This window comes from Strigops habroptila, chromosome 5, assembly GCF_004027225.2.
Source record: "Strigops habroptila isolate Jane chromosome 5, bStrHab1.2.pri, whole genome shotgun sequence".
Classification (NCBI taxonomy): Eukaryota; Metazoa; Chordata; class Aves; order Psittaciformes; family Psittacidae; genus Strigops; species Strigops habroptila.
This window is the reverse complement of record NC_044281.2, coordinates 33,887,120-33,902,935: the sequence shown is the minus strand read 5'-3', so window position 1 is coordinate 33,902,935 and position 15,816 is coordinate 33,887,120. Positions and strand designations below refer to the sequence as shown.

The 15,816-nt window shown below is 39.6% G+C and overlaps 1 protein-coding gene across 24 annotated transcripts in view; it reads left to right on the top strand.

Moving 5' to 3' along the window:
* The window catches only part of ANK3 (ankyrin 3), a 373,667-nt gene that overhangs the window by 297,332 nt on the left and 60,519 nt on the right, over positions 1 to 15,816 (top strand). For 11 of the 24 annotated variants that reach the window (XR_003991754.1, XM_032919990.1, XM_032919987.1 and 8 more), the window contains 5 exons: positions 2,117 to 2,240; positions 4,011 to 4,022; positions 5,169 to 5,271; positions 11,114 to 11,220; positions 15,221 to 15,253. Coding sequence is in view for 23 of the 24 variants with exons in the window: in XM_032919990.1 (XP_032775881.1) it covers positions 2,117 to 2,240; positions 4,011 to 4,022; positions 5,169 to 5,271; positions 11,114 to 11,220; positions 15,221 to 15,253 (379 nt within the window). In the remaining variant the exon portion in view is untranslated. Of the gene's footprint in view, positions 1 to 413; positions 607 to 2,116; positions 2,241 to 4,010; positions 4,023 to 5,168; positions 5,272 to 11,113; positions 11,221 to 15,220; positions 15,254 to 15,816 lie in introns of those variants that run through there. The other 13 variants (XM_032919982.1, XM_032919983.1, XM_032919984.1 and 10 more) reach the window with 5 other exon arrangements.

Genomic DNA, 15,816 nt, shown 5'->3' with positions numbered 1-15,816 from the left:
GGGAGGTGGGGCAGCACCCGGACCCCGCCGCTGGCACCCAGGGGGCAGGCAGGGCTCTAGTCGCGCCGGGGCGGCCCGGGACGGGCGCGGGGGGAGGCGGAGCGGAGGGGAGCGCAGCCCCGCGCTCCCTGCTCAACCCCGGTATCAAGTTACAGAAAAACTACACCCTCGCAGCACCCTTATTTACATACAAATAACTGGAGTGCCTGCATTTATGTCACTATTCAAGAGGCTTGCCAAGGGAGGCTGTAATCCAATCAGCAGCAGCTTTAAAGGGATGTCTGCAGACTGATTAAAAGGGGATTTTTTATTTTTTCTTTAACTATAGTAATTATTTTTCATTTTGTTTTATATTTGTAAAGAACTTTGATCTGAGTTGGGAGGACAAAGATGCACATGTCCTAAAATACATACGAAGAGATCAAGATGTTAAGAAGATCTCGGTTGTTGAGTGGAAAGCGAATATGACCCACAGGGATTAGTTTGCTTGTGCTGGTTTGGAGTTTAAATCACTGCTTAAGGACTAATAGGACTAATAGGAATTCTTGGAAACACCAGGGAAAAATTTCTTATAGACCAAGCTGGTGAAAATGGCTTTCCAAAACAGTAAGACTTTTAAAAGTTCAACTTAATGTATAATGTTTCTATTTCTGTTTTTGTTTTTGTTTGGGTTTTTAGTTGTTTTGTTGTTGGTTTTTTGTTTTGTTTGTTTTTTTTTTTTGTTTTTTTTTTTTTTTTTTAATGCTTTCTGGTATACTATGAACATTTTGGCTTTTAAACCGTACCTTAAAATACCGGTTGTTGCCGGGCTGGAGGAGAAAGTCGGTCTGTGTATGTGCCGTTTGCAGAGCGGTAGCTGAAAGGGTATTTTTAGATGTGATTGTTAGTTTAAAACCGGAGCTCGCCTGTGGTTTCCTGAGTTAAGTGAATGGAAACTAGCCTAAACTCCTTGAATGAAAGTGGGAAACGTGTAGCTGGGGTCGCGGAGTCACTCACCTCCGAACACACGCTGTGAAACTTTGGGGTTGTGCAACTTTCGCTCACCTCAAGCGCGGTCACGACAAAGGCAGTGGGCGCGAATGTCGGCGAGGAGCGAGCTTGCGGGGAGTGCGCTCTTGTTGAGGGAACGGGGGGGGGAAAAGGCATATTTTGGACTTGCTCTGTCAATGCAGGAATGTAGGTTTGCATGATGTAATGCTATGCAAATGCTCCAGCCAGAGGGAGCTGCTCCGTTAACCCTTTGCGGCGCCTGCCCTCCCCTCCGAAAATTTATCTTTCCTCCTTCCTTTCATTTTTTCTGAAAACAAAACTAATCGTCTCCTCCTCCGTCGGTGTCCATGTATCCCACCGCCCTCTGGCCTTTCCCGACGGGCTGACCGTAAGGCCTGGGCGGGTTTTGGGTGCGGGGCTCCTGCTTAGGGCTTTGTTCTGCTCCGCGGGCCGGGCCGAGCCTGCCTCGCCCCGCCGGGCCGTGGAGGGAGGGTTGTGTATGTGGGGGGGGTGGTGTCTGTCCGAAGGGCTTCCTTGCGGACGCCAGCGGGCCGGTGTGAATCAGATCACAAAACAAATCCCTAAAAGTAACCCCTCTTACATTCAATCGTGCAGAAGTTAGTGAGAAATACCTAGAGAGGAAGGCGGGCCGCTCCTCTTATTCTGCGTCCGTTCAAGCCTGCTGCAGTTTTCATAACTGGTGGGCAAACAGGCTGTCTCTCACAGCCAAGTTTTTGTTTTTGTTTTTCCTACAGAATAACCTGACTCTCGTTTGTCAGCTCAGGCTTGTTAGTAAAGAAAGCAAAAGTGAGTGCAATGGTGCAAAGTACGGAAGAAGCCTTTAGCATGCTTAAACGATTGGGCAAAAGTCATCCCTCGTATAATTTTAATGGGTTTATGTCAAGGTGGAGTTTTGCTTCTTATGCTTGCCCCAATAAAATTATTTCTCAGGCCCGTTCAGAGGGTGGATAATTGACGTGCTACATGGAAAGAGCCTTAGGGAAAAGTGGGGGTGACGGGATTGATTCCTTGTTGGTGAACAGAGCAGGGCGTTATGACTTACTAAGCACACAAACATTTGCAATACATGGAGCTTCTGATTTCAGCCTGGCTTTTGTACTAACAGGTGAGGATGCAATGACAGGCGATACGGACAAATACCTCGGACCCCAGGATCTGAAGGAGTTGGGAGATGATTCCTTGCCTGCTGAGGGATACATGGGCTTTAGCCTGGGAGCCCGCTCTGCCAGGTATTGTATTTGCTGTTTCGTGAGTTTGCGTGTCACCACAGTTACAAGTTTTTTACAAACCGAGCGCGCTTTTTCAAGGAGAGCTGGAGTCTATTTCGAAATGAAGTAGAGGGGGTGTGCTTCCTTATTATGATAATACTGCGCCTTTAAAGCATACGTTCATTGCTGGTTTATTTCATATTCTTTATCCATTCTGGCTTCTTATGGCAATGACACAGAAAACGAATTATTTACTTTTTCTGGTATCTAACTGCTCATGCTCTGAACATCTCCAAGGCACCTCTTTGCTAGCAGTTTGCAACTGGTCTAGAAACTGATCTAGAAAAGCCAGCAAAACCAGTTTTTTTTTTCACTACTGCAGGTCAGATTGATACTCACATTAGAGTGTTCCTTAATGGACTAATTCAGCTGAAAAATGTAAATACCAGAAAAAGTGAATGACAATCATTTTGCTATTTTGATGCTTTTATTTCTTTAAAGGTGCTAGTGAGTTATCCAACTGAGATAGCCAATATTAAAGAAAAATGTTCTCAAAAATAAAAAAAGTAGGTCTACCCTAAATTTGTTGCAGGGTTTCATTTGACAGGGTACAGGATTACAGGTTACAGGAAACAGGCCAAAGTTTCTGTGAACCTGATAAAATATTGTAAGCTTAATATAATATCTGACTAATGTTGTTTTCAGCTCAGGTGTTTCTAGATCAACGTTTTAGATTTCATTTTTGAATCTTGCTAAAGCCTGCAATGTGTGTTGCTCAAAATAACTAAAGCTGTATGAGCAGAGATTACTTCCACAGTTGTGGATTTGCAGTGTACTTACTGTCAGTTGAATTGTACTGAAGCTAATAATTAAACCTCATAAGCCAGAGCCCTGAGGACTTTTTCCTATGCTGTAGTTTAAAGATCTGGTTTAAAAAGTGAGTTCATTGTCTAACAGCAAATGGCAACTCCCAAAAGGTAAAGCTTAGTTGTCTACCCTTCAGTCTGTTATGGTCGTGCTAGAAATGCAAGCATGCAGTTCAAATTTGCTCTTTAGGAGTGACGAGCCATGTTTTGCTTCACTTACAATTTTTAGGTAAGTTAATAAGGGATATATGATAAAATATTCACGAGGAATGCCAAAATAGTCCATTAGCTAGAAAATCAGCAAAACACATCTGAAGGGAGAGTCTTATGTGTTTGTAAACTTAATTAACAAAGCTAGCATGCTGCTTTTAAATAGAACTAGGTGTGAGCAAGGTCATTATGCAGCACTATCAGATGTGGTCAGTCCTGAAGCACTACAGCTATGGTGGAGAGGGAGTGCACTTTGTGTATGGAGCTGGGCACTGATTTACAGGACACCTTTTACTCATTCCAGTACTCTTCCCACACATGTCTAACTTCTCCCTGTGCAGATAGGAGAGCAGAATTTCATGGTCAAAATATGTTAGATAGATTTGAGGGTTCAACTATGTTATCTTTTCTTTGAGAGAAATCTAATATTCCCATGCTTCTGATTTTAGCAGTGCCGTTACTATTTGTTGCTGTGTAACTCATTTTTTACATTGCACATGTTATGCTCAGAGGAGACAAATACAATATTTTTCCTGTGAAGTGTTTTATTTAGCAAAAGGTATTCTGTGGATGTATCTTACTACTGATTCTGAGTGTAACATTAAGAAATAAACACATGAAATATATAAGCCATCCAGCCATAACATCTTGCTTTTCCTGTCTGATTCTTTGCTTTCTATTTCTCCTGTTTCTTTTCCACTGTAAATTGCTTTAGTCCAAAAGTCAGGTAAGAAGGCATGGCATTGTGTTACATCTTTCTGCTGCTGCCATTGCTCATCTTCATTTTATTCAGCCTTGGAAAGTGACATGCTTTTATTTTTTGGTAGGGTGGTGGGCTTAGTCTTAGAGAATATCCTTCTGTTATAACAAATATAACTTGATTTCTTTATGCCCTTTACCATATAAAAGTCTGCTTAACATATGCCTACAGCGTGTAATTAAGATCCCACTTCTGCTTCTAGTCCAAGGAGGAATGTGTGCTAAGGGACTAGAAAAGTTCGATTAGCAACTCCGAAATGCATGAAACAAGTTGTAGAATTTTGAGTCTGAAAAGTGTTGCTAGTTCAAAGTGTAACATGTTGTTGGATGTTGCTTTTTATTAATTCACGTTTTTTACTACTTTATTTTTTGTCACGTAGCAAGCATGTCTAGACCTGCAGCATGTTTTTAGCACATACCATAATGTATCTTCCAGGGTTAAGTGTAACACACTTCTACGTTGGTTTAATTGCAACATATTCAGAGTCATCATAATTTATTCCAAATAGTCTAACATGCACAAAATAATCCCCAAAGCACTAGAATCTGTATTTAACCATCAATAAACAAATTTATTTCTTCTTTCATATCAAAATTATTATTCTTTTATTTCTAACTAAATGAATAACTAGGGTGTTTATAACAAAGTCAAAAGTGGTTCCGCCACAAAGAGAACACACATAAAACTTGCTCACTCTTAAAACAGCTTCAGCAATCTGAGCCCTATGGGCACTTGCTGTGACCTACCCACAGCTCCCCCAGGACCTGCCCTTATGGGTCTCCTTTCAGGATTAGGCTGTGAAGACATTTATCAAAGTTTATCTAAATACTTGAATACACTTTTCTAGATTTATTCTAAATCCATGGCATTACTGCCGAAGCATTAAACATCTGTTGTGATTTTGCTTAGGTATATTGATTGTAAGGAAGGGGATATTTAACTATAGTCAAATACTTATTATTCCATTTTTTCCCTTGTATTTATTTCATAGATTATGTATATTTTGCCATCTTATGCTATCCCTGGAAGTTGCATGTATTAATTTTTTTATTTTTATTTTTTGTTCACCTCATTGTCACCTGCACTTTCTATGATATATGGTAAATACAACAGCCTCCGCTCCTTCAGTTCGGATAGGTCCTACACGCTGAACAGAAGTTCTTATGCCCGAGACAGCATGATGATTGAAGAACTGCTGGTACCAGCAAAGGATCAGGTATGTGCTCGTCTCTGCCACCAGGTATTTGTGCTTTGTATTTATAGGGGATGACACAGAAGCCCTCAGCTGTGCTTGCAGAGACTATCACTGCTCTCTTGATTATTGAAAATGGAGAAGAGAGGAGCTGAGAGAAAGAAATCATGGGTTTACCACATTGTGATTTTGATTCTGCAAGAGTCAGGGTGATAGGGTGCCACACCAATACAGTCTTAGGGGACCAGTTACTTTTTTGAGTGTGTCCATTGAAGTCAATGGGAGCATCTGTGAGCTTAATGTTATGTGTATCCTTAGAGTACTTTGATAAGCTGGGAGCAATATGTTTTACACTAAACAACTTTTGTCTGTATTGTATAGCCCAGAGATTATGTTTGCCTGCTCTGTTGCATGGAGGGGACTCCGACTGCTGTCCTTGTTTTGCCACCCTTGGGAAGAATTTGGCCTTGTAAAGATTAAGCTATTATGCAGTAGCCAGTTTATGTATCTTTCAAATGTTTGTGCAATGACTAATGCAACAAATGCAGAATCTTTTGACCCAATTATGGCGTGGGAAAGTCTTTCCAAAAGCTAATGCTGGAGATGATGGGGCACTGTAGGCTTTGTTTGTGTCCTCCTCAGCATTTTGCTTAGTAGACCTACTTCAGATTTTCAAATCTAAATGAATTACTCAAGAGTTTCTTGATACACAGAAGCCAGAGATCTGCTAGGAAGTTGAATAAAAATTCACATAAAAATTTTTACTTGGGAATTAAAGAACTGTGGAGTGGAACTGTTGTTTATTCCCTGGAAGACCATAAGGTAGACTGTAATGAAACAAAGGTTTTCTGCTGCCATTTTCACAGAGGTACCTCTCAGCCGTGGCAAGTATTCCTGCATGGGGGGTTATTGATCTCTGAGGATGCTTTCATGGAGGAACGAGTCCACAGAGCCGGACTCACGAATTCTAAGCCTTGATTGTATTAGTCTGTAAATTCTAGTGTAGTATAAATTATCCAGTTCTAATACAGCTATTGCACACAGCTTTGGTAGCATTATGACAATGGCAGAAATTGGATTCTGTCTTTAGCAACCGAATGTTTATTATTAGGTTGTTACTTTCAAGTGAAGTGCTGTAACCCTCCAATAACCTTGATTTGCAGCAGCCAGCTAGGGAGAGTTTTTGAATGTTGCATAGCAGTAATTTTGTTGCTTTTGTTGGTTTTGAAGTCAGAAAATAAAATCTGCTACTACTGGCACTGGAAACTAGAAATGGTATTTCAGGGCTGAGAACCTGAAGTTACTCTTGATGCTTCCTACTCCTAAACCTTCATTAAGTCTTTTTGATATGATGGAAATTTCAGAGGAGAGGCAGGCTCTTCAGTCTCAGAACATATTACATTGTATGTATGATTCTGGCCATTTCTGTAATTAACATCAAAGTAGATGACATTGGTTTAGCAGCTAGGATACATTTGACTTAAAAAGACTTAAAACCAGCCCTATACTGAATAACTCCTAAGGCACATTGTTCAAAGTGCGCATCACTAACCAGTTTTGCATTACAAAATTGCACTAGAAAAATAAGAATTACCTATCTGTGCATGGAGGTGTTGCAGTGACACCACATCATGTACAGCAGCTCTGCTTTAGGGCAAATTTCATATTCTCTACAAGAGACCTCTCAGCTTTCTGGAGGTTTCTTGCAGTGCTGACTCTTGAGCTGAAAAGGCAATAAATACGAAAACCTTCCAGTGTTGGTGCTAAGCAGTAGTGTACACTGTTTTCACTGCACTTACAGTATTCGTAATTTTGTGATTCCAGTTTTTGTCCAGCAATGATTGTGCAATTGCACATGTGATTGCACTTCAGTGCTGGTCCAAATTTGTCATGTAAAATGAAGCCAGGCTGGAGTGCTGGCTGACAATCTAGTTGTAAATGTTATTCTGTCAGTACTGTCTTGAGAGGTTAGGAAACCCGTGATCCCCTGAAAAATAAATGATAGTAAAGCAACAAACTATCTTCATGAAAAAGGGAGCCCAGCTAAAATTTCCTGCTATGGGTTCTGCAGCCCTTGAAGTCCTGGCAAAAAAATATATCCATCCTCTGGAATTCTTGTGTTCTTCAGCCCAGCCCTATGGTGGTAAGCTTTACAGCCCTTTGGCTGAAGCAGGAGAAGTGCATTTAGGAAATGGGGAATACCCCTGCATCTCTTCTTCTCATCCCTCCCTCTGCATGTTACTGGGCTTCTAGATAATCTCTAGATTATCTAGAGTATGGCAGTAGAAAGCAGGGTAAAAAAACCACCTTGTGTTCCAACACTGGAATTCAAAGGAATGAAGATCATTGTGGGTCAAACCCAGTATCCTCAAAGTTTATCTGGAAACTGATGTGAGTTGAGGCTGGTTTGGGGTATCACACTACTTTGAAGGAGTGAGCCATTGCCTATCTGTATATTCCATTTCTCTTCTTTTGTAAAGGTCAGACCTGTCAACAGCAAAGTCCAAGAGTAAAGGGAAGTAATTTTATCACAAATATGTGTATATAAAAGAGCAAGGAGCGTTTGTCAACCTCCTGATCATGTAAAATAGAAGATCCCGTGTCCACCTCTCCCCAAGATCACTGGAAGACTTGGGTGTCTAAAAAGAGTCAAATGAGGAAGATTTGAAACCAGTCTTTACTGAACCTGACTGCCAGCATGACACATTAGGTATTAGAGAAGAGTTTCTAACAATTTTTTAAGAACTCTCAGTATTCTCCGTTGATTCGTTTGGTGGTTTATTGCTGATCCTGTTCAACAGGGAAGTCTGAGTCCAGGCCACATAACCTGGCTGGAGAAAAGTTAAAATTTCTGTGTCCTGGTGTGTTACCATGGATGCAGCAACTCAGAACAAATTTGAACTACTTTCTCCATGGAATAATTTACATCAGCCTCTGAATTTGAACAGCCAAAGGCAGGATGAATCAGGCTGTCCATTACATAGCAGCTTGCTGAATTTCTCTGTCTGGATAAATTCATCTGGGAGGAAACATAAATTCTTCTGTTTGCTGAACTCTGATATTACACAGCCTGTATATTCAGTTATGCAATCAGCAGGATCCTTGCCAGCAGAACCATCAGTGGTTTTATGCATGCATTTGCATCTAACGATGCCACGCCCATGAGCAATGCATATTTAATCTCCCTCAGTTCAGGGAGAGAACACTGGGACCTGACCAAACACAGGATGAATCCTGTGATTTGGTACCATTGATGATGTACCATCTTCTTGATTGCTGTTACTGCAGTTTACACAGGAAGATTTTTTTTTTGCCTGCCTGGAAAATCCAGAATCTCAACAGACAGACAAAATGAGATCAACAGATGCGTGCTGCATGTAAGATGCATGTGTCCCGCTTTTAGCTTTTTCTACTCAGTTTCTCTGTCAAAACTATTGGCTGCAGGTTGTGCCTTTTCCGGCTCTAAATATGTCCAGGAGATCTGTACACTTTGTCAGAAAGTAATGCATCAAAAGATATAGTCACCTGATACACAGACAGTATCTCAGGACAAAGGAACAGACCAAGGTACCCCATGTGTGTATGCAGGCAAACCTACAGCAACTTTGTAAGCATAGTAACATATCTATCTAACATAAATTATTTTAGAGTGGTGGTATTTCCTTGGAAATTACATGGCCCTATGTTTATTTTTCTGTATCACACTGCTGAAGGAACTTCAACATTTTTCATCTGTTACAGCAAACATGATCCCGTGTTTATTTGTTGATGTATGTGTCCTCGTGCATGCCTGGACCTCAGTGTAGTGTCACCGGTACGGCTTGAATGACAGACACTAAAATGTGATGTTCTTTTTCACACATTTGTTATGTTTCTTTGTTTTGTCCTATTTTGACGATAATGTTAATCACCAGGCAAAAGAATAAATTTATTTTTGTTTATCTAAATTTCTAGAACTTCTAAAACCAACTCTCTGCATGTTAGGCTGTTTGGTGTCAAAAGTAATAATGTACTTAGTATGAGCTCTTGTGAAGTTAGATATCACTTGGAATAGCAGAAATCCACAGCAATGACTTTCCTGCCTAAAGTGCAGGCTCTTCAGGGAATGTAGGAGAATTGCTGGTGTTCTCCTGGAAAGAGTTAGAAAGCTGTCTTCATTAAACTAAATTGTGATACATTTTTCAAAAATGGTGCTAATTAAACCCACTGCTGTTGCTTAATTGCCATTGCTTTAATGGCATTCGTTTTATCTTTTATATCTGATGATGTATTTTGGTGTTTAATATATGCAAGTTTGCCCGTTATTATTGTTGTCTGTGCTTGAACCATCAAGCCTCAAGTACATATCTTACAGCAAAAAGCTTAATGAAAGATCCTAATAAAAGAGTGAAGGTAGCAAAAAAAGGAGGCATCGAGACATGCCACAGAGTTGGACAGATGAGACAGCAAAGTTGTACCCTTCAGATATTGCTATCGACTGGCAGTAAATTACAATGTCAGTGTTGTTTGGAGGGAAACCTGTGATGCTCCTTTGAAATAAAAGAAATGTCTAAAGAGAGAAGTTTTTTGGAAACCCCAGAGTGATGGGAGGGTTCTAGGTTCTGGTCAACAACGGAGCACTATGTAATTGCGTACCCTGTGGAAGCTTTTCAGCAGAAGTATTGTTATGTGTTTATGACTGCCTTTGCCAGATTTACTACTAATGGTGATATTTCCATTAAAAATACTTCATTTTCACTACCTTTGTGCCAGTACTTATAAAAAAGGTGTAAATAATAAAACTTCCCTGTGTGAAGTGTGTGCTTGGCTCAGGTTTGACTTGAACCCACTGAATTTGATTTGAAAACAGCCCTTGAGGTTTTAGTCTTAACAGACTGCTTTCTCTAGATGCATTTTCCTGTAAGAAGGAAACAACCTGCTTACAGGAAACACTGACATCTTTAACACCATCTTGGGTGAAGCTAGTCTGTGTGTATTGCATGATAGCTTCTTGACTTGGTTTTATTGATGTAACTTCTGCCAGCACTTCTTAAATTGTTTAGAAACTTTCATATAATCCTGGAAATATACGTGTACAGTATTTGAAGATTTAATTTGTTTAATTTTCTAGGAAAAAAAGAAACAAGTAATAAGGAGTGTTTTACTAGAATGGCTTTGCTACACAGATAAGACGATTTAGAGCGTGAGACGTGTTGCAGGGCACAGGGCGCATGAGTGTGCATATACATGTCCATAGGCAGCAGCAAGAAACAAATTACGCCCCAATGTCTGTCAGATGGGACAGTTAATTATAGCACAAGTGTGCCAGTGCTTCACAGGGTTAAAGCTATTTTTATAGAGATGAGTAGGGACAGCAGCACTCCAGAAAACAGTGTTCATGTTGGTTGTCGTGTATAAATACAAACTAAACCCTCCTCTCAGCAGGAGCTCGGTCATGCGTTCACTGCTTCAATTAAACTCTCAGTGAAGTTATTCACAGCTTGTTCCCCCTGTTTTCAGGGAAGGGATGATATTGTATTGCCTGCGTATATGATGTATGATTGCAGTACAAAGGTAATATTTTTTTGTTTTCAATCTTTTTAACCTTGCACATGCAAGATCAGAGAGATGTAGTTGTAACTAGAGGAAGTGGGAAAAATGGCCAAAAAGAATGGTTGAAGATGTGTAAGATTAATTTGTTTGTAGATTTCATGTTTCTGTTACAGAATTTCCAGTAATTTAACACCTGGGATATCAGCACTGTTATGACGAAAGGAGACAGATCTAAATTTAATACAGTTATATTAAGAAGCTTGTATTTAAGACAAGTGTTTTTCATGTTAATTTTAAATTTCAATTTATCTTTTTCTTTTATTATGTTTTTAAGCACCTGACATTTCAAAGGGAGTTTGATTCTGATTCTCTCAGACACTATAGCTGGGCTGCAGACACCTTGGACAATGTTAACCTTGTTTCAAGTCCCATCCATTCTGGGTAGGTCACTTAACAGATTTCCTTTATCTTTAAATGTGGAAATGTATTGTTAGCAGAATAATACAGCCTGCTATAATGGCAGATAACGTGCCTATTCCTGCTCCAGTTGAAACCAGTAGCAAAATTCATACCGACTTGAAGGAGGATGCTTAATAACAGGAGTCAGTCTAAATTTTTGCGTATCAAACCAAAAATTTGCTTCTACACTTAATTTTCTGAATGCCAAAACATTGTAATCCCACAGGCTTCTTTTTAATAGTCCTGTTTTGCTTTTCCTGTTGCTGATGCTTTGCTTTTAAGTGTCATAAAGTGATTTTATTTAAATTGTATTAAATTGTTTGGAATAGGAAATCCGAGATACAATGTTTTATGATTTCTGTTCTTTCATAGAGGGAAAAATGTGGGGCTTTAAGTTAACCTTTTACTTTATTTATACCTGCCTGTTCTCCAATAGCTGTAGTTTGATTTTAGTGGTGCTATTCATTTACTTATGAGTCATCACTGTAGTTGTGGTGCTTCTAGACAATACCACAAAGACTTGATTTAAATGCAATAGTAGTACTGTTTGAAAGTGTATTGTAAAAATTTGCAAATAAATGTGTAACTGAAAGGAATCATTGCATATGAGATTGCCTACGATAAATATTTTTTGTTTAGTTTTCAAGATCAGGACATAAAATTTCACATCCTTTTTAATTTACTTCCCCATTTTGTGTCTAATTACATTCTTGTAATGAAAATTACTGCAGCACATACCAAAAGATTTCAGTTCCAAAACAGCAGCAAGTCCCACAATATATGTAAGCACCTGCTTCTGCTGAACAGATCTATACAGATCTGGATTTTTTAGTCCTGACCTGATAAAACACTGCGTATGATCAGTGCTAGAGGTGAATATCAACAACTGCAGTATGAAAACGTGAAGTCTGTTGGTCGTCACAGAAAAATATGTCAGCAAAGGACCTCAGAGAGCTGGTAGTCCACCCATTTGCATTACAGCAGGATAAAATGTAGTCAAGCCATTAAGGAAATATGTTTAATTTTTTCATAATCACTAAAAATAGCAGATTCTGTAATCCCCCAGCTTTAGTAGTTCACTATCCTTTGTTACGATATCTCTTCCCTTGACACACAATTTAAAATTTCTTTGCTGAAGATTAAGCCTATTTCTTGTCATATCCATAGCAGTCATGGAGAACAATGTCTTACTGGTCTCTTAACAATGTTTTATGTATTGGAAAAACTGTAATCCTATTTTTTATAGACTAAAATGTCCCAGGATCCTCCTAGGTGGTCCTTTCCACATTCTTGATGCAGTCCTCTGGCCTTCTCCTCTTCAGTTTATTTTTAAGCCAGGATCACTACCTCTTCAGTCTGACACAACACACTTAGTCTTAAGCAATCCCACTGTGCGAATTATCATTTTGGTAACTGCAGTTTCTGTTGAAGGATGTTTGTGATCTGCCAGTATTTCCTGGTTCTTTTCTGAAATTCTGCAGTCTGGTTATTTTTTCTGTTTTGTGGTTACATGTTTGGCTTCTTCCTTTTGTTCGTGTTTGCCTTTGCAGTATTGCAGGTTTTTTGGTTTCAGACTGTTTTTCCATTTTAGCAAGACAGTTTTAATTCTGATCCAATTTTCCAAAGACTTTTCAGCCCTTCTTTCTGTCCAGTGTTCAAATCATTGGCTTAGTACCTGGCTTAGGACAGCACAGTGTAATCTCCCTGTGAAGTTTCCTTTCAGTAAAGCACTGATGGTATCTCTTTTGAAGTAAGTTCTCAGATGACTTACCTTATCTATGCAGTACTTCCACTGCTTACTGAAATACCAAGACAGTACTTCCACACATCCACAGAGTAAGTTACTCTGTCAAAGGAAGTTAAATTCATTTGACATGAGTTCCTCTTGCCACTTCTATTTTGGCTTGTTTTTATTTTGAGGACTGGTAGGTGAGTTGTTATCTCTTGATTATCCTTTAGGCCCTTATTGTTGGATAATTTATTCCTGGATAAATTGGATAAATTATTGTTGGATTGGTTGTTGGATAATTTATTCCTGAATATTTCTGGTAATTTGGGTTAGACTGATTGGTCTAGAATTTTCTAGTTCCTTTTCATCCTGGTACAAAATAGGTCTGATGTTTGCAACCTGCCAGTCCTCTGGGACAGTACTTGTCTGCCCTTAGTTCTTCAGCATGCTCACTAATGGTTCCAGCCCTTCAAAACATATTCTGTGAATATGGGCTCTTTCACATTGACTACTTTAGATCTGCTCCCTTTGTACATCAGTCCTCACTAATGCAGAGGTGGCCTTAGCTGCTCGCCAGAGGGAAGGGCTGCAGACATGTAGCAGAGGAGCAAATGGGAGAGCTGCAGGGGAGGGAGAGGATCTGAGCACCAAAATATTCTCCAAACAGGTATAGCGTTTCTGACCAGTCACATTTCTCATTCGACAGATAAAGTTCATCAGAAATTAAGCTCTGGTGACTCAGTTCCTTTGTTACAGGAAAAAACCCCTCACTTGTTTATTTTCTTTTGAATTGTGGCCCCATGCTACAGTATGATAGCATTTGGTTTTCCCTGTTACCTTCATCTAGAGGCAGTCTATCCATGTTTCCTTCACACCTTCCTGTTACCTCAGCACATCTGATATGCAGAGAATCATGACTTTTCACTTCTCTTCTGTCAGTCTTTTTCTGCAAAGCAACTCCTTTTCTGCTTGTTCATGGTGCCTTATCCCTGGCTCTGTCCCCAGTTCCTTCTGTGGCCGTAGCTAGAGGCTGGGGTCACCTGCTGTCAGCAGCCCTCCTAGTCCAGGTTGCCCTGAGGCCAGGGCCTGACCCCACCGCTCTGTGCATTCCTCATCCTCCCACAGACTCTGCAATGTGCTGTGCTGCAGAGCTCCACTGGAGTCCGTTCCATAAGGTTGCTCATTTGCCCATTTACCCACTGTCAGAAGAGAGCACCAAACTTTGTTCCCATTTCTTAACTGAGGAAGAAGTGGAATTTTGGGAGGAGGATGTGGAGATCCAGCAATGTAGCGGTGAAAGGGAAAGAAAGAAGGAATTTTTGGCAGTTATTTCAACTCTTCTGGTTTTCCCTCTTTTTAAGCCAAGATAATGTTTTATGTTTTTCTTTTTTGAGTTCACGTAAGTTGTTTTGCCAGCGTATATTTAGAACAGAGTCCATCGTAAGCAGTACATTGAAATGTGTCATGAATCTTGAGGCCTCTGGAAGGGTAGGGACCCTTCACACAAATGACCTTCAGTTTTCAGATGTGAGCCCACTTGTGCAACTTCCCCAAAATAAAATATGGGTATGCTCTCTTTATGCTGACTGGTTTTACTCCTTGGTTTTCTTAGCTGAAAGAAAGAAATTAATGTGTCACACTGCCTTCCATATTGAGAAACTCAGAAAAACTGGATCCAGTCTTGCAAGGTGGAATACATCAGATTAATTATAGTTTACTCCAACATCCTGTACATGCAGAAGAACTTATTTTTGAAAACAGTGTAATGAATGGCATGAACTGATACTCCTTTCAAGTATCCTGCCATACATTTCTTTTATACATTATACTTGGAAAACCAAGTACTATAGAAAAGTGCAAGAATTGGTTCTCTGTGGCACAGTGGAGCATGTTTTGGGAATGAAATAAAGAAGTCGTGTTAGAGTAATTTCTCTCTTGACCTGATTTAATTGCAAATGCTTTTTTCTTCTCTGTGTGCTTTTGAATTGCTCACAGAAATTATGGACGTGTGCTGACTGATTAAATGAACACTTCGTTTCAGATTTTTTCCATGTGTAACATATTTTATATGACACAGGTCACAATACACAAAGCAAAAGACAAATAATTTCTAAGGTTGGCCTTCAAATGTGTTGCTTTTGTTATTTTTCTGATTGTTACTTTTCCTTTGCGCATATTATTGATATTTTCTGTTGCTTGCCTCTAATTATCTTACATTAATTTTTCCCATTTGCTTTCTAAATTATTTTGCAGCTATTCCTCTCCACTCCCTCAGTATGATTCAAGGTGATAACTCTGTGCTTTCTGTGAATCCTTCTTTTCTTTTTATTTTTTTAAACTTTTTTCCCCACAGAGTGTGTGTAGATGTTTGTAGTGCATCCGCCCACATCCTCATCCCTTCCATATATTCAAGTAGAAATGCTCATTAGCATTTAGCGTTGTGTTTTAGAGATCATATTCTAGTTTCCATTATTAGTGCAACATTAATTTAGGTAAGCATCAGCTACTAATCTTTTTGATAGAAAGTGCATGAAATGCTGTTTGGAATTATTGTTATTGTTTTAAACAGTGAATTACTAATTTGAAAACTAAAGAAAGAATTAATATGCTGTTGACAATTATAACCTTTAATATGGGACCAATGTGCATAAAGGCTGATCTACTAAAGGTTTTGTCTTCACTGAAAGCTACAGTGTGGTATAGACACCAAAGCTGGCTGCAATGGGCTAGTTCCTGCTGTGAAACATAGACTCACGTCAAGGGTTAATCTACCCTTGCTGTGAGCAGTGTGCATTAGCAGTGCTAAGCCCCAAGTTGAAAAGGCTAAGCCCCAAGTTGAAAAGGTCGGA